This window comes from Physella acuta, unplaced genomic scaffold (genome assembly GCF_028476545.2).
Source record: "Physella acuta isolate Inbredline_101_S28 unplaced genomic scaffold, ASM2847654v3 ptg000017l, whole genome shotgun sequence".
In the NCBI taxonomy this organism is placed as follows: domain Eukaryota; kingdom Metazoa; phylum Mollusca; class Gastropoda; family Physidae; genus Physella; species Physella acuta.
The window spans coordinates 4,423,480-4,450,571 of NW_026731537.1; the positions used below are offsets into that span (position 1 = coordinate 4,423,480).

The following is a 27,092-nucleotide window of genomic DNA, read 5'->3' on the forward strand; positions in this document are numbered from 1 at the left end:
TCAAGACCTGGGGTAACTGACTACAGTGCAGGCCTTGAAGAAATTGTTCCGGAACCCGGAACTCATGTTGTAGTAGATGAAGAAATGGATGGAGGCGTTGCTGAAGTCAAAGACAGAGATGCTTGCGGCCACCAGGACAAACAGCTTGTTGTACTTCCTCAGGAGCTGGAACTCCGGCTCCCAGAGCTGGGCGATGTAGAAGATGAGGCGAGGAAAGAGGTTGATGATGTAGACTAAGATAACAGCCAGCAACGTTTTCACTACCTGTTTCTCTCTGTTGGATATAACACAGACTGGGTTGTTCAGCTTGTGGTCAGTTTTATGTTTTAAAAACTGTGTCGATTTTCTCAGGTAGTGGACAGTGATGGTGGATGATATGGTCAAGATAAAGAACCCGGATGTCGGAATTAGAATGGCCATTACTTGGTAATAAGACATTACGATGTCGGATTTAGCGTCGTAGAAGTTACTGTGAATGTATTTGGCCACACTTGTGTTAAAAATCTGGCTATACTCGAACTGTATGTCGTACATGAAGTAGACAACGATGTAGGCCCCGCTGGCAACAACAGAAATCGAGAGCAGGACGGTGAGTGTAACCTTGGGCGTGATGATCTTCTTGGCCGTGAATGGCTTGCTCACACACAGACATCTTTCTATGGAGATAAACGCGGCCAGAGCAAACGAGACGTACCCTGCGTACATGCCCGTGAACTCGACATACGGCAGGGTGATGTTTTTCCAGGTGAGTCCTAAGGCAGGTGAGACCAGCCCCACCGGGCCTCCGAGTCGGTAGCCGATGCCACAGATGCACTTGAAGAGGGACCAGAAGGAGAGGAAGGTCATGGAGATGGTGGCGCCCTCGTGGAACCCTTGTTTGAAGAAGACGGAGATGTTGATGGAGTTGGTGATCACGCCCACACAGCACACCCCGAGCATTGTCCACACGGTGACGTAATTGATGAACACGTCCATGGCGTCCATGATGACGGTTTTAACTTGTCAACAAATATTAGCTAGTTTTCTATTTAAACGACGAATTTTCTCAATTTTATTCTTTAAAAAATTGTATGTATATAATTCTATTTTTTAACAAGATGAATTTAAATATTAAATGTGTGTATTAGAATTTCTATCGTTTTGTTTTTTTAATAGAAATTTCAATCTTAATTTTATAAACTCCAAAATTTTGGTATTATTTGTGAAGATTTATTTTCTTAAAGTCAACCTTGTCAAGCTACTTCACACAGTTGCTTGACTTAATTTCTCTGTATTCGACCAGAACGTGTTCTTAACACAAGAGCGAGTGTGATAAAAAAAAAAATAACGCAACAACATTTTTTTTAGAGATCAACGAACTAAAAAATCTTTATTTTATAAACTGTTGACTACTATTACACTTTTTTATTGAATGTTAGACGGACAAAGATATTCTTTTAACCCAAGATGATATTTTACTGAAACATAATTGTACTAAAATTAAAATTGATCAGAAAACTATGTGTTTAACATTTTATTAAAGCGTTATTTAGAACCTACTAGAAATTTTGTGGTCCAACATGTCATTAAACGAAGTACTAATTATTTCAAACATTGTGCAATTTTTTTTTACTGTTTAATTTATAAATTGATTTCTTTGTGAAATTATTTCAAACATTGTGCTATTTGTTTTAACTTTTTAATTTATAATTTTTAATTTCTTTGTGAAATTATTTTTCTCAAAAAGTCCTGATGCTCACATAATAATTAAATATAGTTACATCAATTATTTCGCCCTTTCATTATTTGATCATATATTTTCAGGGATTTTTACGAATCGTACAAGATAAAGCTTTGTCCGTGGCATTACCAGATTCGATTTTACTTTTAAATGTAGAGCATGCAAGCCAAGAAACGTGTTTGCTGAAATTTAAAAAAATCTTTTTACAGTTGTAGATGACAGTTGTGTTTGTTTCACAATGCTAAACAAATGTTAGGTTTAATGTGTTCCATATCCAAGGCTGTGGGCTAATTAGGTAATTATTAGTGTAACTATAATTAATACTTCAAAGAACTCTTTAGCCCTATATCCAGGGGTGGACAAAATAAACGCCTAACCCCCCCCCCCCCCTCCCCCACCCTGACTTAAATTTCCATCGTGTACTTATTTATTAAGGCCCGGGGTCCGCTAGGCCTATATATCACTGGTCACGTTACAAATTGCAATATAGAAGAACAACAACAAAAAATCTGAAGTTCAATTTTTAATTAGACATAAAACCTCATGAACGAACTGGAGTTGAAAACCAAAATATCAGTTTTTACCATTATACTAAAAGTGTTTATAGTATAAGTAGCTTTTTTAAAACTGGACAACTTTTCGGCAACATTATCATTATTTAGTTCCCTAAAAATGTGAATTTATTTTAACATAGATATAATATTCAGTGTGTAGGCCATAACAACTATCTTTGTAATCGATTCTTTATGTATCTCACATCATATGATGATCTCTCACAAGTTATGAAAACTGACGATAGTCAGTAAGAGTCTAAAATCAATAAAAAGCATGTTGTATGTATGTATGACCAAAGAAGTTATATTTATGTAATACAGAAGAGAAGCAGACAAGATATTTTTTCCACACGATTGGGATTTTATAATTTCCTCGATATTATTGTATTATCCACACCTGGGTCTTCCCAGAGTCCGCGTTGTGAGACGTCACTAGGTCGCTAATTAACCAGTAATATAACATTTTTATGGCCTTCACCGTCTAGATATCTAGAGTCTCGGCCTTAGCCATGTATTCGGAATGTATGAGTATTTGAACGCCATAGCCCGCAATCAGTCAAGTAAAAACTGGCTGGCACAATCGGGTGATGGTTAATATCGCGTCACATTGATCACGGATGACAATGTGAGCAGTTTCTCGTGCAGAATGAAACACTCACTTCTGATATACACTTGTTTCTTTCTTTTTCTTCTTCTTCGTTCTTAATTTTAGTGTTGGAAGGGATCCCCTCCAACACAATTAAGCACACGTGTCAACTGGTTAGGCGCCATTGAGGCCATTGACTCCGTTTTCAGCCTACTTTCCTTTTTGGATTTTACAGTTGTTTGATAACACCATCTCTTCGCTCCCCCAGTGTTTCTTCCAGACTTTTTTCTCCGGGGGGGCACTTGAAATTTTCGGGGGGGGGGCGGTAAACTTTCTTCGGGGGGGCGGACACTGTTAAAAGTATATATTTTCTATATAAATTATATAAATTTCATTTCGTTCGGGGGGCGGTAAAAATTTTTCGGGGGGGCTTCGCCCCCCCGAAGAGATGCCTGGAAGAAACTCTGCGCTCCCCCCCCCCCCTGAAAAACGTCTACCCGGAGAAAAAAGTCTGGAAGAAACACTGAACACCATGTTATGTTCTAAGCTTGTAGAAAGCCCCCTCGCTGTTCATGCAACTTCAAAAGACGTCTGTCATCTTCTGGTACGCGTACATTATCTCCAAATTTTGTTGGTGGAAATTTTGCGGGTGTGTTATTTAGCTACATGGCACTTAGAGTTAACAAAATAGCATGAGTCTGATGATGTCTGATTTTTTGTTCAATGATGACATTGCCTGACAAGAAGCTCTCCACTCATCTCCTTCATTGGTTACTCCACAAATCGCGAGGTCATAGTTGTCACAAAATCCACGAGAATAGGCTAAACTACACTCTTACACCGGCTGGTATTTAGTTCACACTATCTGTTTGTTTGTTTGTGGGATGTGGCAAACTTGTAACAAACTTGATACACTTGCCTTACACCCGTACGTACAGGAAAGACTTCTGTAGTCGACATTTCAGACCTTCATATGAGGACAGAATGATGTTGACTTTTTTTCTATAGCAACCATAGTGCCTCTACTATTACTACATTGACGGTCTATCCAGCCTATCAAAGGATTTCTCGTTATCTATGAAATTAATGTAGAGAGATGAGTTCCACTATTGGAACTGTTCAATGATGATGCGCAGGGTAGCAATTTGGTTTCTCCGTGTTTTTTTTATCTTGTTTAATAATATTCTATTGAATACTTTGTATAGGTTGGACAAAAGTGTAACCCCTCTATAGTTAGAGCATGCGCTAAGTTCGCCTATCTTTGTGAGCTTTACGGGTGAGTCCCTTCTTCCTCTCCTCTGGTATTCGTTCTTCTACCCTCACATCTATCTATATATATAATTCTCTTCTGGGAGACGCTAGAAAACAAGCTGTAAACTCGCTCCCTACCATCCTCACCCCTACATGGTCTTAGTGAGCAATGGTTCACGCTATGTTTACCTTCGTGGAGTCGGGTTTAGTGACGGCTATTAGGGGCAGATAATTTAGTTTGAAACGATTTTAAACGTTGGGGGGGGGGGGGGGGGGGAGAAGGGAAGGGGGGGGGGGGAGGTTATGGTCCTTAACGAGCTACTTATAGTGTTTTAAAGAAATATTTTCAGTGTCAGCGTTGGTACTGTCGAATTCACAAATTATGAATTACTGAAAAGTAGAAAAAACTAAATAGCGGCGTATGTTATGCCGCGGGAAGGCTCGTTTTCTTTAAGAGTGTATGAAGTAAGGTGCAATATCTGCCGTCAGTGCTGTAACGTTAAGTCCAGGTATTGCGTTGAGTACGCGACATTTTTAATGCTTACAAAAACCATATTCTGGGTGACAAAAAAAACTTTAAGATTTTACGCTCTTAAAATAAATAAATAAATAAATAAAAAAAAAAAAAAATATATATATATATATATATATATATATATATATATATATATATATATATATATATATATATATATATATATATATATATTTATTTATTTATTTATTTATTTATTTATTTATTTATTTATTTATTTATTTATTTATTTATTTATTTATTTATTTATTTATTTATTTATTTATTTATTTATTTATTTATTTATTTATTTATTTATTTATTTATTTATTTATTTATTTATTTATTTATTTATTTATTTATTTATTTATTTATTTATTTATTTATTTATTTATTTATTTATTTATTTATTTATTTATTTATTTATTTATTTATTTATTTATTTATTTATTTATTTATTTATTTATTTATTTATTTATTTATTTATTTATTTATTTATTTATTTATTTATTTATTTATTTATTTATTTATTTATTTATTTATTTATTTATTTATTTATTTATTTATTTATTTATTTATTTATTTATTTATTTATTTATTTATTTATTTATTTATTTATTTATTTATTTATTTATTTATTTATTTATTTATTTATTTATTTATTTATTTATTTATTTATTTATTTATTTATTTATTTATTTATTTATTTATTTATTTATTTATTTATTTATTTATTTATTTATTTATTTATTTATTTATTTATTTATTTATTTATTTATTTATTTATTTATTTATTTATTTATTTATTTATTTATTTATTTATTTATTTATTTATTTATTTATTTATTTATTTATTTATTTATTTATTTATTTATTTATTTATTTATTTATTTATTTATTTATTTATTTATTTATATAGTTTTAATTCCCTCGTAAAAATAAGCTATATTAATGCCTACTAAATAATTTCCGCATAAAGTATTTTTAAAATGTTGTTACGTCCCTTTGTAATAATAAGCTTCATTCAAGGGAAAATACTCTTCATTACATGCCATGCTCAACAAAAGAAGAAAGTATTTAACAAAATCAACGTATATACTATAAATATTTCTCTCATTATATAAAACTTATAGTTTTGCTTATTATTTTTATGTAGATGTATATTTTTTTAATTAATGAAATTTATTAAACAGTTTATTTTAAAATAAGCCGCCTTAGTTAAATATCTATAATTTTATCTATAGAAAACATGCTCAAACATTTTCGGTATGCCTTCGCGGCCGATACGATTCACAAATTTTATTTCGATCCCCACACATGAGGGAAATAAGCTGTATTGAATGTCTAGACTCTAGAGTCTAGCTACCATGTAACAATTATTGCAAATTAATATATTGCTGAATTTTTTAAAGTTGAAGATGATAGTTGTGCTTGTTTACACGATGTTAAACAAATGTTAGGTTTAATGTGATACATATTCAAGGCTGTTGGCAAGTTAGGGTAATTATTAGTGTAACCATAATTAATACTTCAAAGAACTCCTTAGCCCTATATCCAGGGGTGAACAAAATAAACGCCCCCCCCCCCCCCAACCATGACTTAAGTTTTCATCGCGCACTTAATTTATTAGAAAAAAAAAAAAAAAAAAAAACATCTGAAGTTCAATTTTTAATTAGACATAAAAACCTCGCGAATGGACTGGAGTTTAAAAACAAAATATCTGTTTTTACCGTTATACTAAAAGTGGTTAAAGTATAAGTAGCTTTTTTAAAACTGGACAACGTTAGGGTTACATTGGCATTATTTAATTCCTTAAAAACGCGAAGCCCCCCCCCCCCCCCCCACGAAAAATTTTTACCGCCCCCTCCCCCCCCCCCCCCCCCCCCGAACGAAATGAAATTTATATAATTTATATAGAAAATATATACTTTTAACAGTGTCCGCCCCCCCCCCCCCCGAAGAAAGTCTACGGCCCCCCCCCCCCCCCCCCGAAAATTTCAAGTGCCCCCCGAAGAAAAAAGTCTGGAAGAACACTGGATAGAATATTCAGGGTGTAGGCTATAACAAAGATCTTTGTAATCGATTCTTAATGTCAGTTGTTTCTTTCTTTTTCTTCTTCTTCGTTCTTAATTTTAGTGTTGGAAGATATTCCCTCCAACACAATAAAGTACACGTGTCAACTGGTTGGGAGCCATTGAGGGCCATTGATTCCGATTTCAGCCTGCTTTTCTTTTTGGATTTTACAGTTGTTTGATAACATCATGTTCTGTTCTAAGCTTGTATAAAGCAACTTCAAAAGGCGTCTGTCATCTTCTGGTATGAGTACATTATCTTCAAATTTCTCTGGTGGAAATTTCGCTGGCGGAAATTTCGCCGGTGTGTTATTTAACTACATGGCACTTAGAGTTAACAAAATAGCATGAGTCTGATGATGTCTGATTTCTTGTTCAATTATGACATTGCCTGACTAGTAACTCTCCCTTCATCTCCTTTATTGGTTACTCCACAAATCACGTGGTCATAGTTGTCAATAGTTGTCACAAGACAGAGGCGTAACGAACCTTCCTGGGGACAAACTTTCAATTTGGCGCCCCCCCCCCTCTATATTTTTATATATTTATAATGCAAAACTTCAGCTAAAATGAGCTTTTAATTTTTTTTTTCCAACCCATTTTGGCGCTCCCTAGGGTCGGCGCCCGGGGACATATGTAACTCCCCACCCCCCCCCCCCCCCCCCCCCACCCCCCACCCCATATAATTTTTTATATTTATAATGCAAAACTGCATCTAAAATGAGCTTTTAATTTTTTTCCAACCCATTTTGGCGCCCGCTATGATCGGCGCCCGAGGACATATGTATAAAAATCAATATATATATATATATATATATATATATATATATATATATATATATATATATATATATATATATATATTTGTATAGTTTTAATTCCCTCGTAAAAATACACCATCTTAAAACGCCTACTAAATTATTTCGCATAAAGTATTTTAAAAATGCTGTTACGTCCCTTTAAGGAAATACGCTCTATTCAAGGGAAAATACTCTTCATTACCTGCCAAGCTCAACAAAAGAAGAAAGTATTTAACAATTTCAACATATATGCTATAGATATTTCTTTTATTATATAAAGTTTATAGTTTTACCTATTATTTGTATTTAAATGTATATTTTTGTAATTGATTAAATTTATAAGACAGTTTATTTTAAAATAAGCCGCCTTAGTTATCTATATATAATTTTAACTATAGATAACGCGCTTAAACATATTTCTGTACGCCGTCACGGCCGATTTTACGTACCATAAACGATTTAAGTTTTTTTCGTTCCCCAAACATGAGGGAAATAAGCTCAATTGAATGTCAAGTTATGTATAATTTAGTGCAAATTATATTGCTAATACCAAATGGTTAAAAAAATAGAGAAAAAAAAATAAAATAAGCATTATTGAATGTACTAAACTTTCAAAAGGTTGCATACCATTTTGGAATCGTTAGCCTTAAAATTCCTATACGAAAACAATACTAATTAAGGAATGGCGGAAATCAAGTACCCTCCGCTTGAAATGCCCCAAAACACCGCCAACTCATCAATTAGTACAACATTACATAGGAACACAAAGACCATAAAAAATAAGACAGCACCATACTACTGTGGGAATGAGATGGACAGCCCCGTAAACAAATTCTAGCAATATTTAAAGGAAACAAAAAAAATTATAATAGGAGACAACATGCAGAAAATTTAATACCCTAATTATAGGTATAATAAAGAAATGTTACGTTACTTATGTTGTAACCTTTAAGTAAATATAGATAAATGTATTGTCTTGTATATTAACACGTTTTTATTCTTTAGTTTGGTTTTAATATTTTTAGTTTGGTTCTAATATTTTAGTTTGGTTGTTCTAATATTTTTAATTGGTTCTAATATTTTTAGTTTGGTTCTAATATTTTTAGTTAGGTTCTAATATTTTTTGTTTGGGTCTAATATTTTTAGTTTGGGTCTAATATTTTTAGTTTGGTTCTAATATGTGTAGTTTGGTTCTAATATTTTTTCTTTGGGTCTAATATTTTTAGTTAGGTTCTAATATTTTAGTTTGGGTCTAATATTTTTAGTTTGGTTCTAATATTTTTAGTTTGGTTGTTCTAATATTTTTAGTTTGCTTCTAATACTTTTAGTTTGCTTCTAATATTTTTAGTTTGCTTCTAATATTTTTAGTTTGCTTCTAATATTTTTAGTTTGGTTCTAATATTTTTAGTTTGGTTCTAATATTTTTAGTTTGGTTCTAATATTTGTAAAGTGTGTACTTGTTTCTTTCAGGTTTTGGTAAACCTCCATGTCCCAACCAGGGTGTACGGGTTGGTGGACACTAACAACCCAACCCCTACAGCTGGTTGCCGATTCATAAGTTATTCTTGTACACAAATACGCTTTACTTTCCTAACCACTAACCAAATCCTGATCAGGACATTCAAGATGTCAGTGTCGCCTAAGATGCAGCATATGAAAAATAAGAAAAACCAATCAGGGATCAAAACGCTGTTTTTGTTTTATGATCGACATTTTCACAAATCTCAACGCTTCAGCATCTTTACACCTTTATTAGTCGAACAAAAAAAATAGTTTCGCAGTCTTGACTGAATGTCTTTCTGTCTATACGCAGGGCTTCCCTCAGACGTATTTTTCGGGGGGGGGGGGGGGGGGGGGTGACGACGACGACGACACTGTTTTAATTTTCTATGTAAATTAGCTCTTTATATTCCTATTTTTATCGAAGGGGGAGGGGGAGTTACCACTGCAGCTACCACTTCTAACCCAAGGGAACCTGAACTGAAAGGGGCTTGACAGAACTGATTATCAATTCAGGTCGTTGCTACAGAGTAACTCTACTTCATCGCCTTTATTGACAATCAAGTGAGAAACGACAACAGTAATCTGTCATTGCTTTCCACTTAAAATTTTCAGTAGAGATTTTCGCTCTTGGTTTACTTGATTGATTTTAGTTCTAATCCCGGTATTCGATTTGCACCCCCCCCCCCTTCAAACTTTCGATTTGCACCCCCCCCCCCCCTTCAAACTTTCGATTTGCACCCCCCCCCCTCGATATTTCGATTTGCACCCCCCCCCCCTCAAACTTTCGATTTGCACCCCCCTCAACCTTTCAATTTATTTTTCCAACCCATTTTGGCGCCCCCTATGGTCGGCGCCCGGGGACATATGTCCCCCCTGCCCCCCCCCCCTCGCTACGCTACTGATTCGCTAGTACTCTGATGATAATTTTTTTATCTATATCAACCCGAAAAAAATTAAGATACAAACATCAATACTGAACAAATCCTCAATGCTTTTATATTACTTTTTTTTTCAAACTAACAAACACATAAGATAATTAGTTATATATTTTCAGTAAAAATTTTAATTAAATTTTCCAAAACTCGACCAAGCCCGCAATAAATCGAATCATGCATTGATGATGCTCATTTGTTTCGTGGTTTCTCCTTTAGACATAAGATGTTTTTAAAGTGACGTCTAAAGCTTGAACTCATCCCGTGAAAGAGAAACAAATGAATGGAAGCGTTCAGAAAGTCTAGGATAAAGATGAAAGACACCGTGACAAAGAACAGATCGTTGTATTTCCTGAGCAGGTAGAACTCGGGCTCTACCACCTGAGCAGGTAGAACTCGGGCTCCACCACCTGAGCAGGAAGAACTCGGGCTCTACCACCTGAGCAGGTAGAACTCGGGCTCCACCACCTGAGCAGGAAGAACTCGGGCTCTACCACCTGAGCAGGTAGAACTCGGGCTCTACCACCTGAGCAGGTAGAACTCGGGCTCTACCACCTGGGCAGGTAGAACTCGGGCTCTACCACCTGAGCAGGTAGAACTCTGGCTGCACGACCTGGGCGACGTAGAACACGACTCGGGGGAACAGGTTCAGGATGTAGACCAAGGTCACGGTCAGGAGCGTCTTGACCACCTGCCGTTCTCTGGCGGAGATCATCGCTGTGGACTGGTCGTTGGTGGGGTCGGACTTGTGTGTGACGAAGCGTGACAATTTCTTCAGGTAGAACACGGTCAGGTAGGAACAGGTAGAGATGACGACAAAACTGGCGGAGGGGGGGGGGAGATGATGGCGATGGCCTGGTAGTAGCGCATGATGACGTCAGACTTGTTGATATACAGCTGGGTGAAGGCAAGTTTGGCCACACTGGAGTTGAACTCCGGGCTGTATTCGTACACGACTTGGTATATACAGTAGATGATGGTGTAGGATCCGAAGACTAACGCTGATATCGCCGTTACACAAAGCACCGTGACCCTACGAGGGATGAGCAGCTTGGCTTTGAAGGGAATACTCACGCTTAAACATCTCTCTACTGAAATAAACGCGGCCAGCGCGAAGAAAGTCTACCGCCCCCCCCCCCCCGAACGAAATGGAATTTATATAGACAAATTTATACTTTTCACAGTTTCCGCCCCCCCCCCCCCCCCAGATAATTTCAAGTGCACCCCCGGAGAAAAAAGTCTAGAAGAAACACTGCTCGGGAGAGTAGTGTCTACAGTTGTGAGCCTTTGTGTGTCTTTGTTATTTTTTTTTTAATCAAAAACTCCATGGCATTTCCAATAGGCCTACACATAGCATGTAAATTGGGACATTGGAAAATACGAAGGGACTTTATCCCGTCACATATAAAACGGAATCTTTTAGTGTATTAAGTCCCCTTTTTCAAGGTAAACAATGTCGGTGACAACTGAAATAAAACCTATACAATCCCGAACAGTGAAATGTACCAACATTGTTTACTATAATTTTATATCCCACCCTATTTAAAAACTAAAAAAAAACTTTGGCCCAGTTTAAAGCTTCAATATTTGAGATGTGTTTGATTTTGAAAATAAATAATTGTTCAAGGACAGTTGAAGAATCAAAATATTTGAGGAGCAAAATAAATCATTTTGACCAATCACCCCAATGTGACCCCATATAGATCTAGTCTAGACATACTATTAATATTACATCCTGCATTTCAATAAAGCGTAAATGGCCTAAATAAGCCAGCCCGATTATGTAGGAAGAAACATTTAATTATTATTTTCAAAATGCCTACATAGTACATGTGTGTATATTATTCTTCTGATATTTTAGTGAATATAATTTGAATATTCTTCGTTACAAATCGATAGTGGAATTATTTCCGCCTACATGTCTGTCAGGCAGTTGCATCATCACCTTAGGCCTAAGTATTCTACTACACAAGTGTAATGTATTTGTTAGTTACCTCCCTTTGAGTCTACCATGTTCGCTAGCAGCTAACACATGTCGGAGTTGATACGCAGTTGGCTTGGGCGGGAACGTGTTGCTACGTGAAATAACGGTATTGTAATTTTTTAATTTTTGTTTTATATGTTTGACTATCAATAACCATCTTCGCGTTTTGATTTTTCTAAACTTCCAAATGATCTAGAAGATACTGTTCGGTTGTAGATTCTAGATCTAGATCTACGGCTAATTTACAAAAACACAACACTCCTAGTCTCTAGAAAATCTGGTCCTACGGCCTACACACAAACGCCACGGTGTGTGTCAGTGCTTAGTAACTCGTGTGGTTTTGTTAGGCCGGCATGTCAATGATGTTGCTTCACACGTGGTTTGTATTTTAGTACTGTTAATAATTGTTAATAACTGGCAGCCCAGTATTAGCGGCATATTTATTATTTGGATCTGGCACTGTCTTAATAAATAAAAAAAGATTTTAAAAACTAGTCTAGCTAACAGGCCCCATCCATAGGTCTAACTCTAACGGTCCCCTAAACTCTAAACTGAGAAGATGTCTAAGAACTGCTGTAATTGACTGTAAGTTACAGTTTACAGTACTTTACAGTAAAGTCTAAATCTAGCAGGCTCTACACTACATTTAACTTATCACTTCTTAGGTCCTAGATCTAGCTAGAAGTCTAGGTTAACTAGTTAAATCTTATTTATCTATTCTAGATCTTTGTGACTCAGGCATGAGTGTGTCTCTAGATCTATTAATCTATAGTATAGGCCTACCCCATTGGAAATTAGGGCCTAAATCCTGTCATGGTCTCCCCATTGGACAGTGTGGCCTAGTGGTAGAGCACTAGACTGTTAAAAGAAAGAGTTCAAATCCGGGTTCTAGTCAGTAGAGCATTTCTGAGCCCATTCAGCTCTAATGGGTACCTAACCCATATTAGGGAAAGTAAAGTAAAAATGGCTGGGCATAGTGTTTGTTAGAAATATTTAGTTCATCCCATCATTGTATCATGTATTGAGTATTTACTATTTAACCTTCCTGTTGTCCTTTATTTTCTTTTTTTTTTTATGGGGATGTATTTTAACTAGGCTTACTGCCTAGTTTTTAAATGACATTTTTCTTTAAATTAAAAAAAAAATTTGCTTTGAATAGCCTTCATAGTGAGGATATATTTCATCTCTTTACTGCTTAATTTTTTTTTTAAATATCCAAATTGAGCTTGAATAGTCTTTTGAGTTTTCAAAGTCAATCACACTAAAGAAGCAAGATGTAGACGTAGTAGACTAAAATTAATTACTTTTACCTACCTAAATTGATTACTTATAATCAATACTCATGACTCACAAATACTCTTTTTAAGCCTTTATTTGGAGTTTTTCATTCATAGTTCATAGATACTTGATAGTTCATTGTGTTGTGTTCTTATTTAAATTATAAATAATTAGGCAGTCTGTGTACTAATAAGTAATTAATGTGCATAAATTTTACAAAGTATGTACTTAACATTCACAGCTGAGTTGATGATGGCTTCCTGTTGCTGCTGATGTTGTAATGATCTGACAGATGTTGTGACCAATACAGAGGTCCTATTCAGTTATTCTGGACTGATTGTTGAATCAGGACATATTTTTTTTTTTACTTAGTGAAAGAAATTAGAAAAAAAAATGTCTGACGGCGTGCAGTTAAAGAAGCAAATCACCCTTTTCCAGGGTGTAGCCATTATTGTCGGCATCATCATTGGTTCGGGAATTTTTGTCTCCCCTGTTGGGATTCTCATGCATGCGAAATCCATTGGCCTGTCCATGATCATGTGGGCCATCTGCGGAGTGTACAACACTTTGTGTGCGCTGTGCTACGCTGAACTTGGTGCTTCCATGCCACAGTCAGGCGGGGAGTACGTGTACATCAAGCGTGCTTTCGGAGATTACCTGTCCTTCGTGTGCTTGTGGATCAACTTCACTTTGATATGTCCAGTGGGCATTGCTGCTCTGAGTCTGATAGCATCACTCTACATTCTGCAGCCGATATTCCCAGACTGTGAGGTTCCACAACTTGCTGGGAGGCTAATAGCCATCGTTTTAGTGTGTGAGTAGTCTTTTTGTTGCACCTAGTGTTTGAATAGTTTTTTTGTTATTTCTGTTTAGTGTGTGAGTAGTCTTTATATCACCTTTGTTTAGTGTGTGAGTTTTTACCTCTATTTAATGTATGAGTAGTCTTTTTGTTCCCTCATTTTATTGTGTGAGTAGTCTTTTTGTCACTGTTGTATGTTAAGTCAGTGAATATATCCTTTTAGTTGTGCAAAAATTGGAATTTCTTTTATTGAAAGTTTATTATTTAAGCCATTTTAGTTACAAAGCTGATATTTTTGTAAACTGTTTTAAAATTGTAAAATACTAGACTACTACAGTCCAACCTATATTTATAATTTAAAAAAACCCACAATATCCAGTACATTAGTGCCTTGTACAACAGCTCACAAGATAAGGGTTAGGATCTATATGTGATACTGACTGGGTTAGTGTAGTGACAGTGTTATGCCCAAGTGGCTATAACTGCTACCCAACTGTCTTCAGCTTAAAGCTCCATTTTTGTCAACATGGCCACAACCTCAGCTCATCAAGCTTTATGTTAGGATTGATTGACTGTTTCTGTTTTAGTTCATTTCCAGTGTTCTCTTGATAACTGGTTTTTATCATGCAATATTATTTTACAAATAGAGGTACTAAAATATTCTTTTACAATACTGAGGCATGATACAGGGTCCATTTGTCTTGTCCTTAGCACAAGGCTCAGGCAATAAATCATTCATGTTTTCTACTGTGTTATGCTAACACAAGCTTGGTTAGAATTGTGAAGTACCTGTAGCTGCATTACAAGCCTCTACATTTAAAAACGTGTGTATGTGAATTGAGATGCTTTGTTAGAATGTATGTTTTAAATATGGTCTTGAGATTTTAAGTGGCCAGAAAAAAATTGTTTTTGTAAACTAGTATATAGATCTATCAACTGAGTTGCCAGTTAGAATATAGTATTTCTAGCATAGGGTGCTACTGCTATGATATACTTTCTGATTCTTCTATAGCAACAACCATGCTTGAGTGGAAGGGGTGTGCTAATGGCCTAGCACTCCCTGTAAGCAAGGCTGCTACAGCTCTTTGTCTGTATATGTAGCTAGGCCAATGCCGCTGCCGAGAAAATCGGACAAATCGGCTTTTCCCTACCCCCTGCATGTTCAACTCTATTTTTTGCATGCTTTTATTGTGTTTATATTAACATGTTATACACCATTCTGTTCGTAATTGAATAACCTTTTAAACTGTATAAGTTTGATTTTAATATGATTTCAAACGTTGAAGAAATCGCCGATTGAATCGCATTTTTTACCCCCCGCGGCGACGTGCCGATTAAGGGGGAGGCTTTTTCACTTTTTTAAAATAGGGTGGTTACTTTGAGTCTATAGACTCTTCGAGTTTTCGCCCTTCAACAGTGAAACTTGGCAGAAATACAGATTAGATGCAGACGTATACAGCGCAGGGTTCGTCGTCAAAATATATTAAATACTTTCGGAGATATCGTACAGCAAAGTTGAACCAAGTTTCCCGCGTTATTTATAGACCGATTTTTAATTTGAACCCTGCGCTGTATTGCTGAAATCTGGACGTTTATAAATATGTATGATTTGTACTATAATGCCCTAAGATAGAGACGTCTATAGACTTTGAAGTGGACCGAAAATCAAAACATGACGCGCCGACCGCTGTCCGACTGAACCGCTCGGCTGTGCTTCGAATCGCCGTCTTTAAACAGACGACGCGTTACAAATTTTTTATACACGAATCGAGTTTACATACTACAACAGTGAAACTTGGCAGAAATACATATTAGATGTAGGGGTATACAGCGCAGGGTTCGTCGTCAAAATATATTAAATACTTTCGGAGATATCGTACAGCAAAGTTGAACCAAGTTTCCCGGGTTAGTTACAGACCAATTTTTAATTTGAACCCTGCGCTGCATTGCTTAAATCTGGACGTTTATTTATATGTATGATTTTTTCTACAATACCCCCAAATAAAGCCGCCCATACACTTTAAACTGGAGCAAAAATTAAAATTAACGCGCCGACCGCTGTCCGACTGCTTGCTCTGCTGTGTCGATCTAAACACAGTGTGGCACATCCGAATGCCTGGTCACGTGACGCTAGGCGGTCGATCCGATTGGATGATACTGTAAACAATTTCTAAAGATAGATAGGCCTACATGTGTTCCCGTGTTAGACTCGACGGCTATTTCTATTTTATATAGATTAGGTCTATAAGCCGACAGGCATGTTTCATAATTTTGTCCTTACCCATTTAAACGGGAAAAAAAGTCTTATTAATATTTACGGCTCAGGGTTAAAATTTATCTTGTTTTTAAAATTAATCCAGATGGTTACTGTCCGATTATAACAATTGTGCGTTTTGCGCACCCTAATTTCATTTAAAATTAGAGCATTTCTTTTCATAAAAACGGCTTTAAATTTTTTTCCCGGTCCCCCTTTTTTTTCACTACACATTTAGAATCTACATACGCTTAACAACGTGGAGGATAGTAGCCTGCCAAATTGACCAAAAAGGGATGGGGTGGGTGGGCATTCTGTATAACACCCAATGTAACACCCATAGCCTACGTAAGCCTCACCCCGCCCCCACTAGTCCGTGACGCGACGAGCCGACGGTCGTAGCCTTTGATGTTGTACAACACCCGTACGGTACCTACTCAGTTCGTGGTGGTTTCATACCCCACCTACCTCCCCCTTCACTTTGTGGAGTTGATGTTACTAACCCTCGGGCAAAGATCAAGAAATCTTGCCAGACTTTTGTCTCTGAAATTACATAATATTCGTCTGACACGTTCATCGGGTTGGCCGACTAGCCTATCCAGCGGTCGTGTTTACGTAATAGGGCAATAAAATTCGTTGGTCAGAAGATTTGGCTAGTCAGATTAAACAAAATCTAGGCAAAAGCTGGTGGTGGTACACGTGTCTGTGTATAGGCAAACACGGTAATCTTACACAATTTCTAGAATCTACAAGATCTACACAGTCAAGCACTCAAACACGTGCTTTTTTCTTAAGAAAATTTTTAATTGTAAAAGGCCTACAAAATACAAAAGCCTACTTACTACTAGCATAAACATTGGGCTTAAATAAAATTTATGTTATAAACCTATAACTTACACTAGATCTATACCTTGTGCAAGTTTAAAAAAAATATTTTCCTCCAAAAATTATTTTATTGAAATTGTAAAAATTATTAATTTTAATATGGATAATAATATTACGTAATTATCATCAAGCACACTCTGATTCCGATCTGACACATTTGTAACTAGACTAATTCTATAGCAAAAAGTTGTATGATATTTAAAATAACAAGAAATAAAATTATAATGAAATAGGCCTACATTTTTGGAATAGAGTAGGCCTATAGTATTGGACATAGATTACATAACATCTTTTAAGAAGTTACATAATCACAAATTTACTATTGTAATAGCATTCTTCTCTTTGTATTGTAAAACTTGATTAGTTATATTTTCTTTAAGTAGGCTATTAACTTGAAGTTAACTGACAAAAGTGATTTCAAAACTAATTCATGGTATATTTTGAGCAAAGGGTGGTATTACATAACCTTAACATTTGATAGTTATGTAACAATGTTGGACCATTTTAAATACTACCATTATCTTCAGCATATATAAATATCATATTATAGATTAAAACAGTGTTACATTTAAACAATGACTTCTTATCACATTGATTATTAGATGTTTTAAAAAAATTTAAAGGGGGGTATTACATAATCTATGAGATTAGTCGATTATGTAATTGAAGGACACTTTTTAAAACAGCGTCATTGGATTCGGCATACAAAAATCTATAAAATATCCTAAAATGATATCAATTGGTGAAGTCTACTTGCTTTTATACCACTTTTAGTGAAAAACTCTTAAAAATTTGGTCCATACCCTCCCAGTATTTTTCCTCTTTCAGGGTCTACCCCGGTTGTCTGAAAAAACTGCTGTTTTTTAATGACAAAAAAATTCATAACTTTTTTGTTTATGGTCAGATTTTGAAAATTCAAACTGATCTGTAATCAGATTGACAGCCCCTATCCAAATATGTAACTATTATATTGTTTTACTGAAATTAAATTTTTGCATTGGCCTAGCTAGTATATGGGAGTGGGCCATCCCCCCTTTTTTTTTACTGTTACCCTATTTCTAAAAATATATACACGTGCTCCTTTTAGTACTTTTTTTTAGCCTGTAAAGGGTTGGGGTTAAATAGTATAACTAGATTGGTTTGCTTTGAATTTTAACCACATGTATTTACATAAGTATTTACCAGAGTTGAAAGTTTTTGTGCCACTATTATGGATGTAGGTAGGCTACAAGTACAAATAATATCAGTGTTTAAAGTACTAAATGAGATAGCTGGTTGTTTTTCTGTTGAACGCCATATGTTGCATCTTAATCAATGTTAAACGCTGCCTGAGGTACAACCTGTATCTCAGTGTTAAACGCCCCCCCCCCCCCCTGCGGTACGGCCATCCGAAGAGTGCACGTGTACGTTTTTATCGTCTGCTTACATTGGCGGAACAGAGTTGTTTTGAAATTATTTCAACAAAATTAGGCTAGTTAAATTAGGCGTTTGTCGGGGTCATTAACTACTTGAACAGATGGTGTTGTTGATTAACGGTCGTTAAAAATTTGCCCAACTTTCGAGATGGTGGGGGGGGGGGCGAATTGAGGTCATAACTTATTCTTGCCGTGAAATTATTTAAGTTACACCTTTGAACCAGATCCCCCGAGTGTTACCTTGTGGTGACGGTTCTCACCTGCCTGCAACAGATTCCAGGTCTTAGACCTCACCTTCCATATCACATCATCATTTTTCTTCCCCGCATTCTTCTCTGATTTCTGGTTCAGAGTTCTATGGACGACTTTTTCTCAACGGTTTTGCCTTCTTTTTGTTGAAAGCATTGACCGAAATACTCAATTCAATCTGTGCTTGATGGAAGGTTTGTCCACTTTTAGTACCCTTTACCCCCGGCCATTGTCTGATTGTTTGGCTCGGCTCCTGGGCAAAGGGAATAGTTTTATTATTGTATTGGGGCGAGGGGCTAGTTTTTTCACAGTAAGGGTTGACATGGGTCATAGGGTCATTTTTTCAATACTCGGGGTCGTGGTGGGTCATAGGGTCATTTTCTCGATATTCGGTTGGGTCATGGGATAGTTTTCTCATTATTGGGGTCGTGCTGGGTAGAGTTTATTCTTCTCATAGCTAGTCTGCGTTATCTCCACGACAGTCGGGTTATCAGCCAGTTAGTTTGTCGTGGACTATGGAAAGTACCCCATTGGTAATACATTATTTAGTTGTCTCTCCTTCTTTCCCCCACCCCCCTCCCTCACTTGTCAGTGGGATATTTTCCTCCTGGTCATTAAACTCTAGGTCACGATGTCAGATACCGTTAATTTATTTAGGTCACATCGCAAACGGTGTGTTGCGCTGTAGATAACGCTCACTCGCTCTATCAAGGGGAGGTGATCCTGACCGTCTAGGAGAGTTACGTCCCTTTGTTGTGTTTGTCTAACAATACACCGTCTTAAAACCCCAAGAATTAGCCCGTGGTTACAGCTATTGTAAGAGACCGATGTTTACCAGGAGACAGGATAAAATTAACCTTCAGAACCGTGGGCTTGTAAACCCACCTCCCTGCATGCTAATGTTAACCTTGAGAAAACCTAGAAACTTTGCCAAAAACTTGTCTGATCCGAAAATGTCATTGACGCACGTTCTTAAACGGAGACTTTAATACAGGTGTAAAGTACGCTGTGTTCACCGGCGGTCTACAATCTTGTTTATGCGTAGATTGTTTAAATGGACACTCGAACATGCATTAACCTTTAAAACTAACCTCAGTTATTATGACTTGAGTCAAGATAACATCTTATCTTTACCTTCCCCCCCCCCCTGTTGTTGTCTAGAGACGCTTGTAATTGACGTCAGAAGATATTTTTTAACACATGTGGTTTTAAGAAAGGCTATAACATTTTCAATTCCTAAACAAAACAAAAAACATTTTAACTTTTGGCAAACAATATTCCTCCTGTTTCTGGATAGAGAAGTAAGTCCCACTATTGTAATAGGTATTTTTAAAATGCTAAAATCCCTTAAAAGAGAAAGAGAATATAGTCTAGTTTTACTGTTACATAGACGTTTGAATGTGTATGTTTAAAGTCCATCAATGTAAAGGTAGACGTTTCCTCAAGCTTTATGTATACCTAGAAAACCCATCTCTTCTCCTTGGGTGGTTGAATGTTTCTAGGACAAGGCACGCTACCTAGGGTCGTCCATATATGACGTCACACTCCAATTGGTTGAGGGGGGGGGGGGGGATTAAGAAAGTGTGACGTCATGTTTGAGGCTGAATTCTAACCGCTATTGCAGTGTGTCTTGTTTGGTAGACTAATAAAAAAATGGATCAATATACTCTCTGTCGAGCTCAGTTTTAAAATAGAAAAAACCTTTTAAAAGAGGTGCGTTGAAGGCTGACCGAGGTGGGGGGGGGGGGGGGGGGAAGGCGGTGTAGATTGGTGGGGGGGTGTGCTGACGATAATGAAATAGGAAGTATCGTTTATGGACGACCGCTTTTATTGAAATAAATCTACATAAAATAAAAAATAAAATAAAAAGAACATTTTGATGCGATAACACAATGCTAATCAACCCTTTCCTGTCAACCACCTATTAAAGGACCATCAGTGTATATTAATGTACGGGAAGCCCATTGTTAATTTTTTTTACCGTTAACAAAACTAATTATCTTTGACTCACATCACTAAATATTCAGGGATTGTATGCATAAAGTCTAGCTCACCATAAAAACGACACCATTTTTTTTAAGTTTTTTTTTCGGGTATTTATCTTGTATTGAAAAATTCTATTTCTGTAAGTGGTTCCTAGTATAACTCTGATTGTCTTAATTCAGATGTTGTTACTGGCTTGTTGACGTAAAATGGGAATTCCCCTAGCCGTTCTAGTTGATTAGAAATGCGGTGTTCGACAAAAATAGTATCCTGTTTACCAAAGTACCGCCAGTTATAATAACATCACTGTCTTCATGTTTACTCCGTGACACCACCCCTTCGGTGTTAATGTTTTTATTCTATGTGTACTGGTGTTTTGTGTAAAGTATTTTATAGTGACGTTGTCCACGTGTGGAGGGGGGGGGGACTGGGAGATTTCTTATTTATAGATAACTTCAAAAAAAAAAGGGGGGGGGAGGTTGGTGGAGAGAGAGAGGGAGGCAGATGGATGAAAAAAGTAACATACACTTTTCATTTATTAAAGACTAAATATAGTAATGAATAAATAAGCATTCTTCAATGTCACAATTAGATCTGTAGCATAGCTAATGGGTTGGTATGGAAGCTTAACCTTGTGTGTTGGAGGTCTTACGTTTTAGGACGTTGTGGGGGAGGTGTGCCTAAAGTCATGCTCAAATAGCATTATCATATAAATGTACAACCCTGTCTAGCATGGTTGTTATTAATTTTACCACTTCCCATCAGTAAAACATGGATCCATAAAATCCTTTGTTGACACATCTTTATTGTACAACACATTGCAGCTCTAGTGTTCTCTAGCCTAGCTGTTTGTGCAGGACACATCCGTTTACAATGTAAATTATAATAAGCTGCAGGCAGTTTCATGCTCGTCTGTAAAATATAATAATTTATTGATCAATAATTATAATTCACATACTTCATTATGCTGAACAGTAAAAGTATTGTTGGAGGTTTTGCCAAGTTAAATTAACTGCATTTCATCTCAAACAAATGGTAGGATAATTAATTTTGTTTACTTTGTTGCAGGGCTCTTAATTTCCGTCAACGTGAGGAATGTCAAATGGGCGACCAGAGTCCAAGTGGTCATCACAGCGTCCAAGCTGATAGCTTTAGGGCTGGTCATCATTATAGGCATGGTGTATTTAGGCAAAGGTAAGCAAGGGCAAGTACCCAGGGGTGGTTCATATTTAGACAGTAGGTCCTGTTATCATTTTAGGCAAAGGTTAGCGAGGGCAAGTACCCAGGGGTGGTTTATATGGATGTATTTAGGCAAAAAGGTTAAAATTGTTAAAATTAGCTGAGAGTAGTTTGTATGTGGGTTGGGAGGAATTAGCTGTATTTTAAGTTGGTATTCTGTAAACTATTATCATTAATATTTTCATTAACATTAATTGAAGATGAAAAAATATCCCATTTGTTGGTGTGGGGTGGTGATATTTGTTCCTATTTCCTTCACTATTGTATGATACGGTGTAGTCTGGTAAATATAGAGTCCAGTCTTTTATACTGGTATAAAGTTGCACTAGAACTTTTAAATCATTGAGTTAGAATGTTGATTCTAAAATCATTTTCTGTAGGTGACAGAGAAAGTTTCCAAGATTCATTTGCAGAGAGTGATTATGGGGCAGGAGCTTTTGCCTTGTCCTTCTACTCAGGGTTCTGGGCCTTCAGTGGATGGTACGTTCCATTGTTATTTAGTGATCTCTTGCTATGTGTTGTCTTTTTGCTACTTTCCTGCGTTTATGTTAGTCTATGATTAAGTAAAGTTTATTATAAAAGGTTTGCTTTTAATATCATTGTTTAAAAGACAAGTTAGATTTAGTCATAATTTATCAGGTTTACAAATACTTTTTCTCTCTGCAGGAGCTATTTAAACTTTCTCACTGAAGAGCTTGTCAACCCAAACAGGTAAAAGTTTAGAAAATTACTGAAAGTTTTTGTTTAGTTATGCTAACCCATTGCTTGCTGTAGCATCACTGAGGCTGTCAGAAATTTTCATTGTTCTGTTAGCCTGTGACTGTTTTTGTTTGTATTTTCAAATAGCCTTTCACAACTTAGGAGCCATTGATTATGTATTTATTGACCAGAATTTGCTAGTTGCCAAGATTCAACAATAATCTATGTTTCTACATAAATCTGATAGCCAGTTATCCTCTAACTTGTGCTTGTATTTCTCTAAATATCTGTTGGCCATCATGGTTTTCACACAGCATGTATATATTTCCCCAGAAATCTGCCTTTGGCCATCATGATCCCATGACACATGTTTGTATTTCCCCAGAAATCTGCCATTGGCCATCATGATCCCATGACACATGTTTGTATTTCCCCAGAAATCTGCCATTGGCCATCATGATCCCATGACACATGCTTGTATTTTCCCAGAAATCTGCCATTGGCCATCATGATCCCATGACACATGTTTGTATTTCCCCAGAAATCTGCCATTGGCCATCATGATCCCATAACACATGTTTGTATTTCCCCAGAAATCTGCCATTGGCCATCATAACACATGCTTGTATTTCCCCAGAAATCTGCCATTGGCCATCATGATCCCATAACACATGTTTGTATTTCCCCAGAAATCTGCCATTGGCCATCATAACACATGCTTGTATTTCCCCAGAAATCTGCCATTGGCCATCATGATCCCATGACACATGTTTGTATTTCCCCAGAAATCTGCCATTGGCCATCATGATCCCATGACACATGCTTGTATTTCCCCAGAAATCTGCCATTGGCCATCATGATTTCTATGATCACAGTGATCTGTGTCTACCTGATCACCAACATCGCCTACCTGGCCGTGCTATCCCCTGCCCAGATGTTGCAGTCAACAGCTGTTGCTGTGGTAGGTGTAGCTCTGTGCTGAAGGTGTTTTATTGCTTTCTGCTGTCGACTTTTCAAATTGTTTTCTAATCAAATATTACATTAATTACATCATACATAAACAAGTGGTCAACACATGTATTAAAAGATAACTTTTTTATAGTTATGTTAGACATTCCACAAATTACATTGTATTTATAAACCTCATTTTTTTTTAAAACCCTTGTAAACACAAACTTCTATAAAGCAGATACAAAAACCTTTATAATAACAAGGTTTCTTAAATGCACTTAAGATATTTTTTAAAAAAAACTTTCTTTAGTAAAGGGGTCTCTAAAATTGTGTGAGTTATTATTTTAAAAAATTAATCTTTTATTTTATTTTCAATGAATTGTTATAAGTAAGGTTTTTATATGTTTAGTCAACACAAGAATTTTTTAAAATTTGTATTAAGAATTTTTAAAAATTTGTATTAAAATTTTTAAAATACTCATGACTAACATGATAATTTCTAGACCTAGAATGTAGATGTAACAATTTTTCATTGGCTTGCAAAAAAAAAAAAATCAATATTCTTTTTCTATGAAAATTCCATCACACTTTCACTAAAAATCCATATTCACTTATCAAGTCTGAGAAACCATTTTTTTTCACATAAAGACTTTATTTTGAAAATCTTCGTCCCCTCATGTAGACATTTGCGGAACATACAATGGGGGTCATGCAGTGGTTGATGCCAATCCTGATTGCCATATCTGTGTGTGGGACCATGAATGGGACAGCACTCTCAATGTCTAGGTAAAATTACTTTAGAAACGTAGGGCTAATTATTACAAGGCTTAAGTTTTATGTAAAATATAAAATTTCGTTATTTTGTCTATAACAAATCTCTATAATTTTTGTTCTAGGTTGTTCTTCATTGGCGCTAAAAATAACCACATGCCTGCCTTTATGTCCATGATTCAGTACAAATTTCTAACCCCAGCCTCTTCCCTGTTCATCATTGTAAGTGTTAAGTCTTGTTCACTCTATTTCACACATCAAGTTTAAGAGTATTTCTCTTGCTGACTTGATGTGAATTTTTCCTGTGATATCACCGTATGTTGATGTTTACATTTTGATCTTCTACCAACAGCTTGCGTTAACATTGTGTTTCCAACTGTCGGATGACATTTGGTTCCTTATTGAGATGGAAGGCTTTGGCTTTGCCTCTGTGTTGACCATCGTGTTCGCCGGACAGGTGTGGCTGCGCTACAAGGAGCCTGACATGCCCAGGCCTATCAAGGTAAGTCCTTTTTCAACATTCAAACATCTCACACTGTTGGACGGGAACCCACTGGGGGAAAAAATGTGCAGGCCTAGAAAAATATTAGAGGAAGGGCTGTTAAATACCAACAGGGTTGTGGGGCTTACATGGGCTTGCTGGAGAAGTGCACCTGTAGCCCTTCACTGGGGCTTGCTCCGTAGTATTAAGTCAAGTACCGGATTCCCTGTAGTTCTGTCCTTACCTGTTAACCCTTTAGTTTCAGGATTAAGACAAGTATTCAACCATTTATTACCAGATTCCCTTTAGTTCTGTTCTTACCTGTTAACCCTTTAGTTTCAGGATTAAGTCAAGTATTCAACCATTTATTACCAGATTCCCTGTAGTTCTGTCCTTACCTGTTAACCCTTTAGTTTCAGGATAAAGACAAGTATTCTACCATTTATTACCAGATTCCCTGTAGTTCTGTCCTTACCTGTTAACCCTTTACTTTCAGGATAAAGACAAGTATTCAACCATTTATTACCAGATTCCCTTTAGTTCTGTCCTTACCTGTTAACCCTTTAGTTTCAGGATAAAGACAAGTATTCTACCATTTATTACCAGATTCCCTGTAGTTCTGTCCTTACCTGTTAACCCTTTACTTTCAGGATAAAGACAAGTATTCAACCATTTACTACCAGATTCCCTGTAGTTCTGTCCTTACCTGTTAACCCTTTACTTTCAGGATAAAGACAAGTATTCAACCATTTACTACCAGATTCCCTGTAGTTCTGTCCTTACCTGTTAACCCTTTACTTTCAGGTTCCTATTGCTCTACCAGCTGTCCTATGTGTGGTCAGCTTGGCCGTCGTAGCCCTCACATTTTACCAAAAAACAACAGAAAGTTTACTGGCCCTGGGGCTGGTGGGAGTGGGGACAGTGCTTTACATCATCGGCAATAGGTGGACAAACAAGCCGGAATCTATCCAATCAAAAATTAGTAAGTTTAATAATTACAATACTAATAAAATATAAGAATAATTGTAGTTTAAGATGAATTTTTTATTGAATTTGATTAACTCATGAACCTACCAGGTTACGTTTAAAATGTATCCAAAAAGTTTTGTCTAACCACGTATTTTATATCCATTTCAGCATTTATTAACATCTTCTTCCAAAAACTGTTTTTGGTTGTGCCTCAAGCTAATGAAAAAGACATTCAATGGGAATAAACTAAGGTCAGATCTGATGCCTTGGTCACTGGGATCTGTTTTCACTTACATCATTTTTTTTTTTTTTTTGTTATTAAATTGTAAAAAAAAACATTTTTTGCTTTACTAAAATTGAAGAATTTTTCAGTTTTTTTTTTTTTTATTATAAACCAGTTGAAGCTCTGTGTACATAAGTTTTGAAACTTAATTTACATATAGCAGTATTTTAAACGATAGTTTAAACACAAATCTCAATATTCATGTTCTTATCTCTATTTATCTGTTCTCAGATAATGATATTTTTTATTATCTTTGCTGGCATTTAAAAAGTACAGCAGTTTTAATAATTGTACATTAAAGCACACAAGTTTCTCTTCTTGAAATGTTGAACCTTATTACTATTTGTTACACAACTAAAAGCTTGAGATTGTTGTTGATGCTGGAGTTGTATCAGCCAATTTTATTTTGTTGGCAACATTTTTAATCTTTCACTCAGCTTTTAGCTGTAAATTTGTCAATATATTATCATTTTAAACATTAAATATCATTTTAAACATTCGATATAATTTTAAACATTAGATATCATTTTAAATATATGAAATATCATTTTAAACATATTAGATTAATTTTAAACAAATGAGATATCATTTTAATGTAATTTGTTCATTTCCCTTGACACTTTTTATCACTAAAAACATGCTCCATATGGTGACCGTTTATGGAAGTGTTGTCCACTAAGATGACCATTTAAGGAAATGTTGTCCACTAAGATGACCATTTATGGAAGTGTTACTGCTAGCTATTCCTTCTGTTATTTAATGAACGACATTATTCTTTTGCCCATTCTTGGTGTGATATTCACAATCTAGAGATTATTGTTGTTTGTATATATTACTCATTATGCTAGATCATAGGTTTCAGAATTTATTTATATTTTGTAGCCAGGGGGAGGGTGATTTTTAAATTTAAAAAATAGCTT

The 27,092-nt window shown here is 35.9% G+C and overlaps 2 protein-coding genes across 2 annotated transcripts; one reads left to right on the top strand and one right to left on the bottom strand.

Moving 5' to 3' along the window:
- On the bottom strand, nucleotides 1-984 carry LOC131939058 (uncharacterized). The gene has a single exon (XM_059297305.1). The coding sequence runs from the start codon at nucleotides 982-984 to the stop codon at nucleotides 1-3; it is 984 nt and encodes a 327-aa protein (XP_059153288.1).
- Nucleotides 985-11,814: 10,830 nt separating this feature from the next.
- LOC131938516 (large neutral amino acids transporter small subunit 1) lies at nucleotides 11,815-26,220 on the top strand. The gene is made up of 11 exons (XM_059296574.1): nucleotides 11,815-12,022; nucleotides 13,436-14,008; nucleotides 21,848-21,973; nucleotides 22,399-22,498; nucleotides 22,685-22,729; nucleotides 23,555-23,678; nucleotides 24,351-24,454; nucleotides 24,565-24,661; nucleotides 24,792-24,941; nucleotides 25,725-25,902; nucleotides 26,058-26,220. The coding sequence occupies exons 2-11, from the start codon at nucleotides 13,588-13,590 to the stop codon at nucleotides 26,132-26,134; spliced, it is 1,422 nt and encodes a 473-aa protein (XP_059152557.1). The 5' UTR covers nucleotides 11,815-12,022; nucleotides 13,436-13,587; the 3' UTR covers nucleotides 26,135-26,220.
- The last annotated feature ends 872 nt before the right edge of the window (nucleotides 26,221-27,092 follow it).

Coding starts and splice junctions, on each gene's coding strand:
- LOC131939058 (XM_059297305.1), bottom strand. CDS start 984: ATGGACGCCATGGACGTGTTCATCAATTACGTCACCGTGTGGACAATG.
- LOC131938516 (XM_059296574.1), top strand. CDS start 13,588: ATGTCTGACGGCGTGCAGTTAAAGAAGCAAATCACCCTTTTCCAGGGT. Junction 22,499..22,684: donor TTCTGGGCCTTCAGTGGATG/GTACGTTCCATT, acceptor TTCTCTCTGCAG/GAGCTATTTAAACTTTCTCA. Junction 25,903..26,057: donor ATCTATCCAATCAAAAATTA/GTAAGTTTAATA, acceptor TATCCATTTCAG/CATTTATTAACATCTTCTTC.